At 39.8% G+C, this 15,221-nt stretch overlaps 2 protein-coding genes across 3 annotated transcripts; one reads left to right on the top strand and one right to left on the bottom strand.

The window, feature by feature from the left end:
- Positions 1-704: 704 nt before the first annotated feature.
- LOC104418912 (protein XAP5 CIRCADIAN TIMEKEEPER) lies at positions 705-4,757 on the bottom strand. 2 transcript variants are annotated; one of them, XM_010030388.3, is made up of 12 exons: positions 4,406-4,757; positions 4,234-4,299; positions 4,080-4,144; positions 3,832-3,944; positions 3,114-3,195; positions 2,898-2,974; positions 2,753-2,814; positions 2,504-2,635; positions 2,355-2,408; positions 1,814-1,879; positions 1,216-1,290; positions 705-1,123 (listed from the first exon to the last, which is right to left on the bottom strand). In XM_010030388.3, exons 1-12 carry the CDS (start codon positions 4,574-4,576, stop codon positions 1,073-1,075), a joined length of 1,014 nt encoding a protein of 337 aa, XP_010028690.1. In that variant the 5' UTR covers positions 4,577-4,757; the 3' UTR covers positions 705-1,072. The 2 variants fall into 2 exon arrangements, with proteins under 2 accessions (XP_010028690.1, XP_010028691.1); XM_010030389.3 differs by having other exon boundaries at positions 3,114-3,192; positions 4,406-4,756.
- Positions 4,758-9,422: 4,665 nt separating this feature from the next.
- Positions 9,423-14,799, top strand: LOC104418911 (triosephosphate isomerase, chloroplastic). The gene is made up of 9 exons (XM_010030387.3): positions 9,423-9,738; positions 10,071-10,097; positions 10,461-10,530; positions 11,390-11,513; positions 12,368-12,452; positions 12,537-12,669; positions 12,746-12,919; positions 14,116-14,198; positions 14,343-14,799. Exons 1-9 carry the CDS (start codon positions 9,547-9,549, stop codon positions 14,397-14,399), a joined length of 945 nt encoding a protein of 314 aa, XP_010028689.1. The 5' UTR covers positions 9,423-9,546; the 3' UTR covers positions 14,400-14,799.
- The last annotated feature ends 422 nt before the right edge of the window (positions 14,800-15,221 follow it).

Here is a 15,221-nt window from a genome sequence, read left to right as displayed (position 1 = left end):
AATATGTGATTTAAAAAAAAATTAAGTGATATAAGTAATCATTTTTATGAATAAATTTTTAAAATTATTCAGTTTAAGACGGTACATGTTTTTTCGAAGTACAAAATCACCTTGGAAGCATCCACACGATTTTCAAGAGAACTCTTGGGAGCCTGTTTACATATTTGGCAGCGGGCCGTACTCGGTTTGCTTTACAGAAGCATCCATAATTTCTAGTTTTTCTTTTTCACGGCATTCCTCAATTTCTTAACCGCCATTAGGTTAAGATATTTCGAAAAATGATTTCCTAATTCAGGAAATAATGAATTATTCAAAGAATGCATCACAAACGAGCCCCCTTTTTTTGTTTGGATTTTCAAAAATCAAATTACTTGGCGTGCAAAATATTAACCCATAAGAAACTGTGTTTGAATGGTCTTAGTAAGGAATCAAGGCGTCCAAATATTTTTCAATTTTAACCCTGCAACATATAAGGCCGACGCCGACGACTAGTGATGACTATTGAGACGAAAGAATCAGATACATTTTCGCTACACCCTTTCATATATAAAATTAAAAAATCGAACAGGTCAAGGCAAGATCTCAGGAGAAACCGAATCATCATTGCGCCACTTACATAAGGCATGCAATCTCGCTGTTGGCAGACTAGGCAATGGCACTCAGGAGTCAGGACTAGAGACATTCCAATGATTTTCTTTCACAAGGATTAAACATGCGCTTTACCAAGCGTCAGAAAGAGTTACATTGCTCCATGATGGAAAATAAAAATTCCGCAATGCGTGCGTCATGTTTCTGCCATTTTCGACATTAATGTTCAAGACACATACAACACAGAACAGCCAAAGGGGCGGGACTAGGTAAGGTCAGACATCAGCTCAGGAATCCCAGCGACTAGAATGAAAGGACTTCACCGGTGATGTATTTCTGGCACCCCCATCAAAAACATTTGACTCAAACTCAACCCGATATCAATCTATAGTTGCATGAAATTGAGCCAAATAATCCAACAATAAGTTCGAAATTGCTTTGCCAAACAAATTTGACACCCCGACATCTATCCGCCCCCGTCACATCAATCACCATGAATTGTGTACCGTTCCCATTTCTTTGTTGGATCATATATCTGCACAAAGAAAGCACAACAGCAACGTCATATGATGGAGTCAACCTTGTTTAGCAGAGAGACAGAGAGAGAAGGGGAGAGAGAGCGCGAACCTCCCATCTTGAAGCAGGGAAAATATGCTTGTTCTTTTCATACCAGTGTCTCTCCACAACTTTCCCCGCATGGGACTGTAGACAAATTATACAATATAAAAACCGATTCTCTTCCATGGTTTGCGCAGAAAAGCGTGCAAAATTAACTCGGGGTTACACATAATACAAGAGTGGATTCTTTTCAGCAAATCTGGCTAATGATGAAGACAGACTGGTGCCCCCAACACTCAAGAGTGTACGGGTGATTAATGCCCACTAATATATAAGGATAAATTGTCTCATTTGACTAAGGCATTAAATATTTCAGAGACAAAGTTCACATGATGCTGCCCACCTCAAGCTTGCAATTGAGCTCACGTAGCCCCTCATTAGTCAAACCCAGAAATCACAATTCACATTAGGGAATTGTGAAAGAACTGACGCAGCTAAAAATGATGCAGCAGATAGCATTTAAGGGTGCCAGTCAAATTTTGCTAACTTCTAATGTTTCGATATCACATCCACAGAATTAACATTAACCACTGCCAACCATTTGCCTTATGCTCCAAACTCCTAGCATGCAACACGATAAATTAATAAAGAAAGGCAGGGAATGTACCTCATCCTTCTCTATTGTTGCATCAGCGATGGTACGCACATCTTCATGCACATCAAAGTGAAATAGCTGTTTAAGATGACAAATAAGAGGGGTTATTCGAAACCAAAAGGACAAGGCAAAAGTTTAATTAGGCGAAACCTCCTCCTAAATAATTTTAATAGCAGACTTCATTGAAAAAGGAAACGCAGTGACATGCAACAAGAGCTCAATGCGAAAATAATTGCAAAGTAGAATTTCTTAGGTCAATCTAGATGAAATCATTCCCATTTGATGGTTACAAACCATTTGTTCCCACAACTTGAAACAAAGTCAGTTTAACGAAAAGAAACTACCCACTATAGAAGAGGAGCCAACTTGGTAATAAGGACAAAGGATGCCGGCATCATTTAAAATTACTGCCGTGATACTAAGCACACACGATGGTCCTACACACCCAATAAATCATATCTCTACTACTTTCTAACACCAACTGTAGAAACTCATTATCAAGCGATGTGATACGAACAACTCAAAAGTAAATGTGAAAGGAGTTAGGGGTTACCGGTCCACTTTTGCCCCTAGCCTTATTCACTATCAGCTCATAGAAACTGTGTTGCTGAAATTCAACAAGAGAAACAGATCAAAATCCTCTTAGCAGAAGGAAGAAGCCAAAAGTAAATAGATACACCCCAAATTCCAAAATAATCTTACATGTGGAATGATTAGATCTTCTTTCACATAAAGCAAATTTTCCACTGAAGTCGTCCGGATTTCTCTGAATTCAGGGGCCAGTTGCTGCTGAACAGCACGAAGAAAATCCCCAATTTTATCACCCTTTCTAGCCTGAACACAAGAGAAGTTAACTCTTAGCAAATGAAAATTCCTGAAGAACCGAAAGATATGAAGAGACACTGACAGACGAACACATAAAATAAAAAGTTTAAAGAAGGATCTACTAGCCTGGATCACTCGCCTATGTCCTGTTCCATCCCAGTAGCTGTAAGTAATTTCCAGGGGTTCATCTGTAGACAAGGACAACGTTTATTAACCAAATGCTGTTTCACAGGTAAGAGTTATAGTTGAAATAGTAAGAACGAAAAATTACTTCGAATCTGCTCCTGCTCACGCAGCCACTGTTTCCGCAGTCTCTCTCGCTCAGCTTCTTCCTCTGCCTCCCGCTCACTGAAAAAGCATCCTCAGCGTCCCTAAGCTTAAGTGTTAGCCAGCAGACCAACTCCAACAAACACACTCTACTTATCCAGTGACTCACATACACAGGCATGGAGAGAGAGAGAGAGAGAGGGAGAGGGAGAAGTGACACCTGTCAGGAAGGAAGCTAGTTTCAACTGTGGGGTCTTTGCCAAATTTACCGCGGCCCAACCCCTTTGTCTCTTGTGTTTCTGCTGAAAAGAAGTTTTTCTCATAAGGAGATAAAAAGAAACGTCAAGCACCTTGTTCTAACTCTTAAAATAAATATTAAAAAAAAAAAAACCCTTTTTTAGGTAAAAATATATCGAAGTGCTACTTCGCTCCTTTGTAATTCAAGTCAAATTTAGGTGACCCCGTCAATAACTATTCAGTTCTCTCCTCGACATACAATCATGTCGCAAACATGTGATATAGGGTTCTCAGCCCCTCCACAGTTTCTAGATGACAATGATCAACATATTCCAAAACATCGACCAAAATCCACTCCTCCCTTGTGACTTCTCATATACTGGATACAGTGTTTCTGCCTTGTCATTTAAAGACCAAGATGACCGCAACAATATTGCTATTAAATGAAGAATGGATGCCATGTAAAAGATAATCTTGCTACAAAAGTCTTTGGTTTCTTACCCTAGATGATAGCATCCATTGATCAACAGCACAAGTTAGATTGAATCCCAGTTTACATAAACACACATCCCACCACAATTATGATAGTGACAGCAGATTGCCGCACACGTACCCCACCACGATTTATCACTAGACAATCATGTGACATGGCAAGCAATCCCCTAATCTAACGTTTGGAAAAGGTTAGAAAAACTTCTTACCGTCGTCCCCATCATCCTCTTCACTTCCATTCTCGATATCATCCGTGAAAGACAATCGAGAACTTCCCCTAATTTTCCTCTTTTTACGTTTTTGCAACTGAAGCTCCTCCTCCCTGAAGCATACAAACAGGAAACCGAAAGTAACTAAACCCGATCATAACTAACCACATAAACTAGAAGAAATGGCGAAAATTGGACTCGCGAAGAAGAAATTCAACAACCCTAAAGTCCATAACATCTGCACTTACTCTTGTTGTAGCTTCTGAAGTTTCTCCTTCTCTTCCTCTTCAAATTTGTTGCGGATATTCACCCTCTGAATCACGCAATTCATATATCATCACCCAGCGGCCACGAATCAAACACTGGCCAGGCACGGATGAGCTAATTAACAGAGCTACTCACCTTCTCAACGTACTGCTCCCTCGTGACCAACCCAATAGTCTCCTTCTTGAACGCGGTCTCGAGAATCTAAAACAATCCCCCCAACATCGAACGAGCATCAATCACATCGCAACGCAAAGGAACGAGGAAAGCAATAAGAAAAACCCTAGGAAGCGAAGAAGGAAATGCGGACCTCGGAAGTACCGGAGCCGAACTGGAGGAGGCCGGGCTGGCCCTTGTCGGAGGCGGACTTGGTCTTGAGCTCCTGGATTTTGCGGCGCTCGGCTTCCCTCTGCTTCTCGAGGCGGCGGATCCTGACGGCATCCTGGGCCGTCCCCACGTACCCGTCTCCCATGCCCGACATCTTCGATTCCTCCTATCTTCCCTCGTCGTCGGCGTCTTCTTCTCCGGCGTTCCTCGGCCGCGAATTCCCGGCGATCGGTTCAACCGAGAAGTCGGTCAGCTCCTTGAACCGCCGGGGAAATGGGGCGTTTTCCGATTACCGGGCGGTCTTATAGGGAGCGGAATGGGCGGCGGGCGTCGTCGGGCTCGGGCTTTTTCCGGAAAGGACTGTGCTGGGTTCAGTATTAAGCCCATCGATTAAGTCGTTGAATTATCATTGTATTGGTCCCGTCCTTAGGTTGTCTACATAATCAGCGGGCCAAATGAACTTCGTCGATCGCGGTAAAAACGCTTTCCTCGTTTTTCGGTTATTATTTCACTTAGAAATGAAAAATATTTTCCTAATCAACAAAAAAAACCTAGGATTAAATTCTAAAAATAAAAATCATTTTTCAAAATATGACTAGATATCAGTATTTAAACTCGAAACTCTACTCTTAAACAAGAAAACTCGACGTTGGTTCTCGAATCCTCGATATCTAGGAAATAGGTCTCCGGCGCATTATTTACTATTAGTAGCAGTTCTCTCTCTCAAACTCGTCATTAGCTCCAAGAAGAATCGCAAACCGCCAACAACCACGACGACCGCTGACCTTTCCCACGTAGATGACCATCGGCATGGGTATCATCTTCACAAGCTCGTTGAGGAAGTAATCACAGCCGAATCTCGTGATATTTCCTTCTATCGATGGGAAAAAGACCACGACATATATCAATATTACTCAATTCATTCATAGATTACTTACCTTATGTATTATTTACTACACTAGTGAATTTCCCCCATGTATAGTAAAAAGTATTGGTCAATCTTTACCTTTCTCAATAAATAAAAAAAGTTTGTCATCAACCATTAAACATCGAAAGAAATTCTATGAAACGCGAATTAAGCAAAGCGCTCTATTGCAAAGATTATCAGATATGGATTGGTATTTTATGCATTTCTTTCATAGACATTAGGATAATTTCACCAGGAATCTTTAAAGTTTTTCCTCTGTGGGGCATTAATACTTTGAATTTTTTTTTTCATCTCACCAATAATCCCAAACTTGTACCAATAACGCATTAAATTTTCCACTCATAAAGATTGTTAAATATCTGACATGATAGTATTTATTAATAACTGCAGCCAAACGAATTTAATGGATTAGAATTTTAGCTGTCACGCACACTGTCAAACAGCAGATTTTCAACGGCCATAATGACAGAAGGTATTTTTGCATCATTGCAACAAATTTTGGGATATCGATGGGAAGAAGAAAGCTTAAAGTATTAGTGTTCCGCGGTGAGGATTTTAGGATTTTTTTTTTCTAAGGTTATTCCTAAATAAGGTGGTTTGGTAATCAACTAGTCTTCTATCGAGTGTGTAGTCGAGGTTCCATGCATCCAAATATAATTGAAATTCATATGTAGACGTAATCATGAGTTTAGGACCTTAGGTATATATAAGCTACCTCAGACTTTACTTTTAGTACAAAGGCCCAAAGATTATTTTCATGAACTTAAGCAATAGCAGTTAATGAGGAAGCCTAGCCCAACCCAGTCGGACCTTAGCCAAGCCCAACTGTGTCAAAAGAATTGTATATAAAAGTGATTGATGGGCAAGCTTAGGCAAAAAGTAGAGCTGTCAACATGGAAATTTCTAGTGACAATTATTTGGGAAATATGGAAGGCTAGAAATCACTTCGTATTCCGAAGACGTGTTCCAAATCCATCACAGGCGGTGGACTCTACCTTAGCAGATTGGAAAAGCTTTGAGCGATGGAATCCAGGAAGCAAAAAATTAAGGAAGAAATAAAAGTTTTCACCTGTAGTTTGTAAGGCACCGGACGAAAATAATTTGAAGGTGAACATAGATGACTCGTTCGAGGCAGGCAAATCAGAAGGCAGCATAGCTTGTGTCTGTAGAGACAGAACTAGAAGAGTGGCGGATGGATTTGCGAAGACGGTTTCCGTGGCGTCATCAAGCCAAACTGAAACCCTAGCTTTGTTGGAAGCATGTTGATATATGAGTAAGAACACTTCGCTGAACTTAAGTGTGGAGTCAGACAACTTAAATTTGATAAGGGCAATGACAAATTAGGAAAAGGCTTAGTGGGAGGAGGGAACTCTAGTCTCACTCCAAACTAAGTCTTGTACGATCCTACAATTGATTCACGCCATTCCTATTCTTCTTTCTTTTCTCCTCCATTGCATTTTACACCTTCCTTTCCTTTCATTTCTTGTTCTCTTCCCATTAAGTTGATCCTTGCTCCAAGCTTGAAGAGGTATAACAACTACATTGATGAATACATCGAAGATTGCACGTATGTTGCATTCTATAGATGATTCATCATAGTCGATTCATCAAATGCATTGGTAGTACATCAAAGATAAAAACATATCCAACCTGTGGTTTCGGACATTGATTACACCACAAAGCTAAAGCTTTCAATTAGGTCCGGTTCTTCTAGCATAGAGACCACTCGAAAGCAATCTATAGCATCAGCCTTGTGATGACCATCATCCACATGAACTAGATCCAAGTATCACCAAGCCAGTCCATTGGTTCTTATTTAGAAGAGACACACCCAATTATTTGAGCTCCAACTGAGTTGGGTCGAGTTAACTAGGTAATCAAGCGATGGGCTCCGAAAGTACATCGCTTGTCCAAATCAGTCCAATTCTATGGTTAGAGTATCCAAATCCGACCGATGGGGTACAAAATCTTTTCGTTATGTGAGCCAAGATATATGTGATTGAAATGTTTCTTTATTCCTTTTCTTTTTGTTCAATATGTGGTTGACACTAGGGGAAGCAGTTTTAGGTTTCATTTAAGTTATACTTTGAAACTATTTGTAAGAACATATTCTTTAATTTTTGTAATTTAGAACTTATCTTGTATGCCTAGAAACCTATAATCTACCTCATAATAGGTTTTAAGGTTTACTCAGGTTCTACCTTAACTCTAAATTATTACGGTAAATCATTGCCTCTATAATAAACACTATTTGCTATGACTCACTACTCAAAAGACATAAGAAAATTATAAACTATTTAAAAATCTCAATTATAGTTATTGTCGAAAATGAAAACTCATATTAATAGTTTCGAATTACACATTTATTATTCAACACATGAAATGCCTGAGGATTGCACAAATATATAGAATAAGGAAAATATAAAAACTCGTTCAAAATTCAGATTCATAGAATTTGATGTATGTCGAAATAAGTTCACAAAATTTTGGAATCTGAAATTTACTATTTATATCATAAAATTTCGAACCAAACCGCTTCTTCATAGTCCAGTTTTTAGATAATCGTGCTCACTCCGAACTGAAATGTTAACTTACAAGAAAAGCATGCGGGAGAGAATAAGTGAAAAGTACAACTAGAAGTCCAGCAACCACTATCAAGTTAGATGGGTCGCTTCTCTCAACGAACTCTATTCTTTTTTTTTTTCTTTGTCTTCCAACGAACTCTATTCAGTAATTAAGAAAAAATTGTCCCTTCCCCTCATTGCACCCGCAACCACGACAAGACATTACCAAGTTTACCCTTGTCTTGTTAGGTGGACAGCTTGCCCTCGGATGGGCCGCAATCCTCTTGATTTTCCGGTACAAAAACTCCATAATCTGTTCATTAATTTATTTAAGTACTAATGTTTTCATCTTTTACTGCACTAACAAAAAATCGGTACGGCGAGACCGATGACAGCAACAGCCACCTTCGATCTCGGGCCCAGGGGACCGCGAGATCGGCCCCTTTCGGTTTGACGGGGACACGTGTACGGTCGCCCGAGCTCCTTCACAGGAAGTGCTCTGAGGTTTTCTCGCACTCGATCCATATATCCATCCGGCTGATATTTTGTTCGGTAGCCTGACGTGGCAGAAGAAGAGAGAAGGCCTCGCGTTATCCGTCCCAAAGAAACATGAAACGGCGTAGTTTTCTACCACACTTTCCAGACAACCTTCGGTTATTTTACCTCGCCAAATTGTCTTCTCGTTGAACGACAGCGACACCTACAACCACGAGAGTTATGTCCAAGCCCACCGCCTTCCAGGGCGCGTTGCGTCACTCTCCTTCGGTTTTTCCCACTGAAAAAATGTCACAAATAATCCACAATTTTAACCCATTATATAATCTCATCTTTACTGTTTTAATTTCCTAATTTAAATATTTAATTGAATCTAAATAATAAAATGAGAAATATAAAAAAATTGAAATTCTGTTTGTTTAAAAAGTCAAGAACAAGATTCAAGTTAATAAGGTTGCAAGAAATCTATATAAATTATTGTCGTTTCTAATAATCTTTATGTACATACATGCTTATGAAAGGAATACCAATAATTTAACTCCAAATGATGTTATGTTTAATCACCATTATTGCAGATGTCATAAATTAAATACTATGATTATATTTATAAAGATAAAAAGGTGAAAAGGTAATAAAAAGATGGCATATAAGATGGATTGAAATTAAAGATATTTTAAAATTTGTGCAATGGTGTCATTATGAAAACTAGTGAATATCGCCAAATAATTAATTTCAATTTTCTATAAAAAGAAAATTTGAGATCAGGGAATGAACAATTGAAAGAATTCTAAGACTAGATTGAATATTTAAAAGTAATTATATTACATATATAGGAAAAAAAATTATGGGCTATTTGAGTCATTTCCCATTCTGATTTTTCCGCTCGACGTAACCCATGAACGCGTAGAACGTAAGCCGCACCACTCTCCCTCGCGTCGCGTGAGCCGTCGATCGTGGGGGGAGGCTGTCTCATCCGGAGCCTGAGATTGCAATAAATCTTCGACGCCAGTGGTTAAAATCTCCTCCTCTTCCCCCCCATCAAAGCCCACCAACCAAAGACAGGGAGAGGCGCCACCACCGCCACTACCGCACGCAGAAAGCCAGAGCTTAAACCTCGATCCCCCTTCGACTCCGGCCATGGCGGTGGTTTCCACTTCCCTCACCTCCCATTTCTCCGGCCTCCGCCGCTCCTCGAACCTCGACCGCTCCCTTTCCCTCTCCCCCGCCCAGTCCTTCTCCGAGCACGTCAATTCTCGAATCTGCTTCTCTTCTGCTTCTTCTAATCAGAAGCCGTGCAGAGGCGTCGTCGCCATGGCCGGCACCGGCAAGGTAGATCCAATCGCCACGCGCATTGCCTTCTTTTCCCGCTCGTCTCGCGTTCGCATTCCGTCTTTTCTTCTTTTCTTTTTATTTAATTTTTTTTTTTGGGTGATTGCTGGTAAATTCTGTTACGTGCGGCGGCGTTCGATTTTGGCCACGAGTCGTTGGGTAGGGCTTGAGTCCGTGATTGATGCTCACTGGAAGTGTCTGTTCGATGAGATTTACGAAATTCCGTTGAGTTTTCTAAAATTCGAATGGACGGTTTTGTTTTCAGACACGCGGTCGACTGGTTCTTATTGATTTTGTCAATTTCTAATGGATCATTTCTGTTGCTATTGCAGTTCTTCGTTGGTGGAAACTGGAAGTGTGTAAGTGCTCTCTTATCCTGTTGGCTTGAATGGAAAATTGATGGTAGACTGAGGGTCGATGGCTTTTTAAATATACTAAACTGAATGGCATTGCATAGACCCGTTTTATCTAGCTGTGCAGTGTAATTTAACTTGTGGTAGATGAAAATGTAGCTGTAGAAAGATGATGGAAGTGGTCTCAATTAGATTTGCCTGCATTGGCACTTCGTGGGGACTGCAAGTTCTGGAAACTCGAAATTCTTCTTTCGTCAACTTCATGAGAGCTGCCTTTTTATGCTAACCACAATGGGTTCTACACGTTTTCTCTGTGTACCATTTAATTTTAGCCTAACTGTTGCATCTTCTGACATTTCTTTTATGTAGAATGGAACTAAAGACTCCATCAGTAAGCTTGTTTCTGACTTGAACAGCGCTACATTGGAGCCTGATGTTGGTGAGTCCCAGTTTCCTTTGACCAGATTTTTATCATCATATCTTCTCTCCTCCACAAATTGTTAGGTTTGCTTAATTAAGTTAGAAAAGTTTTGAACTTTCGTTGAGTTTTAGGTTGGAGTGAGGCGGTAATAATTAGGAACTTAGAAAAATTAGATGATGTTGAAAGGGAATTACAGAATTCCAGGTCAAGCCTATTCTCTTTTCACCGTCTTGAGCTACTCCTCTCTGGTAGATTTACTCAGAACATTACAGTTGTATATCTATTAAAGCTTGTCTTAAATGCTACTGTTCCAGCTTTGCCATGAAAATGTGACTCAATAACACTAAATTATGGAGTGATGCTGCTTCCCATGGCTTAAATGTCTTTAGCACTTTGCACAATTAAGGGAACTATAAGAAAATAGAGCTATCTAAGTTAGTTTGAATTCTTAAATTTGAAGATGGATTTATCTGAGTTTGCTTAAATTCTTAAATTGAAAAATTGGAGTTCAAGACCATTGCCTCGGTAATTATATCTACCTATACAGAAAAATTTGACTATCTCTCCCATGGAGTTGATAAATGATGCTTATGTGTCCATCCTTTTCGAGATTGACTATCACTAGTATAATGTTAAATGCATAAGATGGAGTTATTGGGAAGCATCTTTTGCTTCTCTTTTATGGCTGTAGTTGGTGGCTTACTGCCTGCTAGTAACTTGTAGCAAGTGGATGGGTAAGAAGCTGATAATCAAGGGCATTGCCACTCGCGTGCGTGCACACGCGCGCGCATGCACTCTGCTAAGCTGAAACTAACATATGTTCGCCTTAATTATGCGCTGTTCATTTTGCCTGATGTTCCTTTTGTGGCCTGTGCAGATGTCGTTGTGGCACCTCCCTTTGTATACATTGACCAGGTTAAGAACTCATTAACGCCACGAATTGAGATAGCTTCTCAAAACTCTTGGACTGGGAAAGGTGGAGCTTTCACTGGAGAAATCAGGTAGGTTGCTGTTACTTGTTGATACACAAGACACCAAAACCAAGGTTTTCTCCGTGTTTTTTTCTTCACTTTTATTGCCTTCTCTTCATGGAAGCTCATCCTGGTTGAAAGAATTCCAGTCTGCTAGGTTCCATGATATCATATGCATAAGTGATAAAGTTGGGATATCATGTCTTGTGAGTGATTAACTTCGTTCGTGTTTGAAGATCCCGCTCTAGGAAAATAATTTTAATTAACAAGCCTACTGCAAGTGAACCGAGGTGTTTTCATTTTAAAAGTCAATAAGGTAATTGAAATTTCATATTTTTGCATATGCATATATATGGTTTCTTCTGTGCTTCATTTTACAGGGAAGGTAACGTGGACATCGCATGTGATTGAAAAATGACTATGGTGGTTTCTTTCATTTTTGTACTGCTGTAGTAATGCTTAGTAATGATAGAATTATGGAAATTTGGCAAATAAGTCTCTTCTATTCTTCCCTATTTAAAAAAATCTGATATTTCCGAGATGTGCATTTCTTGTTTCTTCGAGTTGGTTTGCAACAATTTTCAGGGTAGCAATTGATGTGTTCAATGCATGACACATGACTAATACAAGCCTTACTACTTCTTCTTCTTCCCACCCCTCCTCCCTCCCTCCCTACCTCTCTCTAAGGCATTTTAGGGTACCTTTAGATGTTACACTCAAGAATTATTTTTGAGGCAATTATATTACTCACTGATTGGTCCTTGATGGAACTGCATATGTGAAAATCATAGTATTACACGGATTAATGCAGTTTTATTTCTAGCCTCGATCTCATGGCTGTTTTTCTTCTAGAATAATTGCTGAGTTTATTTTGGCCATTTTAGTGTGGAGCAGTTGAAGGATATTGGCTGCAAGTGGGTTGTTCTTGGACACTCTGAGCGGAGACACGTTATTGGTGAAGATGACCAGGTAGAAGATTCACAACTTCAATGTAATCTTATTTTTTTTGGGTTTAAATGCAACTCAGCTATTTATGGTATTTTTATGATGTAGTTTATTGGAAAGAAAGCAGCTTATGCCTTGAGTGAGGGTCTTGGAGTTATAGCATGCATTGGGGAGCTTCTACAAGAGAGAGAAGCTGGGAAAACTTTTGATGTCTGTTTTCAGCAATTGAAGGCTTATGCTGGTAACTTTTACCTTCATGCTAGCTTATGTTTGAGATGCAGTAAATTGAGAACTTATCATCCTCTTCTTGCCTGCAGATGCTGTGCCTAGCTGGGATAATATTGTTATTGCCTATGAGCCTGTGTGGGCTATTGGGACTGGTAAGGTGGCCAGCCCCCAGCAGGCTCAGGAAGTCCATGTAGCATGCCGTGATTGGCTGAAAAAGAATGTCTCTGCAGAAGTTGCTTCCAAAACGCGCATCATTTACGGAGGTATGTTAACTGATGGTTTTTTTCTTTAGTTTTGTCATATATTACAGGATAGGGTTTTGGGTTTGGGTTTGGAGTTTACAAGTTGGGACTTCACTGCTTTTCTTGAAAATTGTTACTGATGGAAGTTCATTGGGTAGAGATAAAGGTTTCATGTATAAGCCTACATATTGGTTAAATCTTGTGTAGCTTGGTTGTTTTTTTGTAAGACTAGGTGAAATAAAGTGAGAGATGCTGCTGCCCCTCATCAAAGTGGTACATTAAGGGCGTATTTGATAACTATTTTGTTCCTGAGAACAATCAGAAATGATTTTTTTTTTTATTCTGTTCCGAGAATAATTTCTAAGCATTTTAAGGCGTTTTTATTCCCAGAATAGAATTGCGTTTGGTACCATTCTGAAAATTTCTAATCTAAATTATTTTCTTTCGTTTTTTTAATAATTTTATTTCTTTTTTCTTTTTTCTTTTCCTTTTCTCTCTTCTTTTTCTTCAAACTTTGCTGGTTGCCGGCCTTGGGATGACCGGTGATCAGCAGACGAGGGCCGGCGACTTTACTAGAGCGTCACTGGCCCTCGGCGAGGCTCGACTGAGCTCGCCCAGCCGTCGGCTGAGCTTAACCTTGCCCATCCTAGCGAGTCTTTGATGAGCTTGCCAGACGACGCCCAACTGGTCGTTGGTGACCGGCGGCGGTGGCGGCAGCGGCAGTTGAAGAAGAAGAGAGAAGGAAGAAGAAAAGAAGAGAAAAAATGGATTGGCTTGATTCTGGAATTATTTCCAGAAACAAAAAGTCAACTTTTTTTTACTTCTTGATCCTATTCCAAATTTATTCCCGGGAATAAAAAATTTACCAAACAAACTTCTGTTCCAAATTTACTTACGGGAACAAAAGAATAGAAATTTCTATTGTTTGGCATTGCCAAACGCAGCATAAGTACCTAGAGTTGGCATCATTGAGTTAAAATTTTGATGAAAATTTGCCAATATATCAAGTCCTCTTCTTGCTTAATCATTCGGCTTGTTCCTGCTTCAAGAGATTCTACTACGATATCAAATAGCTTCATTTTACTGTAACTCTGTATTTCTTCTGTTGCTTGGATACTGTACCTTCGGCTGTTCCACTTTTTGTCTGTTATCCATGCTTTCGAAAAAGTGTTTTTCCGTTGCTTTTGTGGTCTAACTCAAGATATTACGCTCTGCAGGGTCTGTAAATGGAGGCAATTGTGCAGAGCTTGCAAAGCAGGAAGATATTGATGGTTTTCTTGTTGGTGGTGCTTCCCTGAAGGTATACTTATGCTAAAATCATTATGCCGAAAGCTTGATGAAATCACATGCTTTTTACCTCAAAAAAGAAGAAAAACAACGATTGTTAAAAGCTGCTCATTTATGTCGTGCTGCTCATTTATGTATGATTCGACGTGTGATGCAGGGTCCTGAGTTTGCTACAATTGTCAACTCTGTAACATCCAAGAAAGTCACTGCTTGATGAATATGGTTGTGGTTTCTCATAAGAAGAGCTAATAAGGGGTGACCAGCACACATTCACACCGGAGCGTAGGGCATCAAAGTCACGAGATCGTTCTACATACACAAGTCGATTTTTCTCAGTTGTCTGATTTGTTCCCTTGTAATGGGTTTTTAGAAATCTGTAATTTTGTTGATTTTGCATTTGCCGAACTTTCTCGGAACTAGATGATTAGAAGATGATATGTCCCATAGCTGTTGTATTTCAAGAAAGGGTCAGTGTCCCTGAAACTCTGAAGTTGTTGAGGAGTGTTGTTTCCCTTTTGACGTCCTAAAATGCTTGAAAAAGGGACGAGTCTGGTGGATTGAACAAAATAATGTATGCGATGTGATGATGGCTAGTTTTATTTTTCTCGATCCAATATGTATCAAGCTCAAGTTCTACAAGAGATTTAACATTGGATGGATCACAAATTACCTTACCAGCCTATATGGAGAAACAGCCGGGCGAACGGATAATACGAGTGTCTAAATCATTCCCAGTTTCTTCATATTGGAAGGTAGATCCATTCTTTCCATTATCCCATTTGTTTGAACTGTGAAAGGGTCAATTCCTGAAAAATTCATCCTTTTAGAAGACAGGATCCCATAGACCAGACGTGGAAAGGAGAGGGAGGGATTGGATGAGGTTCGAGGAACTCCTCTCATGTCCAGAGAACCGCACTGAAGTTCTCGTCGGTCGAAGAAACTCTCGAGATTCATGTTCGCGACTATGCTCGTAGACCTTTATCTGGGGATGAGGTATGGTGATGTAATTGGAAACAATAGACTCATCATTTATTTG

Source organism: Eucalyptus grandis, chromosome 9 (assembly GCF_016545825.1).
Source record: "Eucalyptus grandis isolate ANBG69807.140 chromosome 9, ASM1654582v1, whole genome shotgun sequence".
In the NCBI taxonomy this organism is placed as follows: domain Eukaryota; kingdom Viridiplantae; phylum Streptophyta; class Magnoliopsida; order Myrtales; family Myrtaceae; genus Eucalyptus; species Eucalyptus grandis.
The sequence above is the reverse complement of the archived record's forward strand: the minus strand, read 5'-3'. Positions and strand labels throughout refer to the sequence as shown.

Excerpts from the sequence above, each read along its gene's own strand:
- LOC104418912 (XM_010030388.3), bottom strand. The coding sequence starts at position 4,576 with ATGTCGGGCATGGGAGACGGGTACGTGGGGACGGCCCAGGATGCCGTC. Across the intron at positions 2,636-2,752 it reads GACATAGGCGAGTGATCCAG|GCTAGAAAGGGTGATAAAAT; the intron begins GCTAGTAGATCC and ends TCTTGTGTTCAG. Across the intron at positions 1,124-1,215 it reads TCCCTGCTTCAAGATGGGAG|ATATATGATCCAACAAAGAA; the intron begins GTTCGCGCTCTC and ends TTCTTTGTGCAG.
- LOC104418911 (XM_010030387.3), top strand. The coding sequence starts at position 9,547 with ATGGCGGTGGTTTCCACTTCCCTCACCTCCCATTTCTCCGGCCTCCGC. Across the intron at positions 12,670-12,745 it reads GCAATTGAAGGCTTATGCTG|ATGCTGTGCCTAGCTGGGAT; the intron begins GTAACTTTTACC and ends TCTTGCCTGCAG. Across the intron at positions 12,920-14,115 it reads AACGCGCATCATTTACGGAG|GGTCTGTAAATGGAGGCAAT; the intron begins GTATGTTAACTG and ends TACGCTCTGCAG.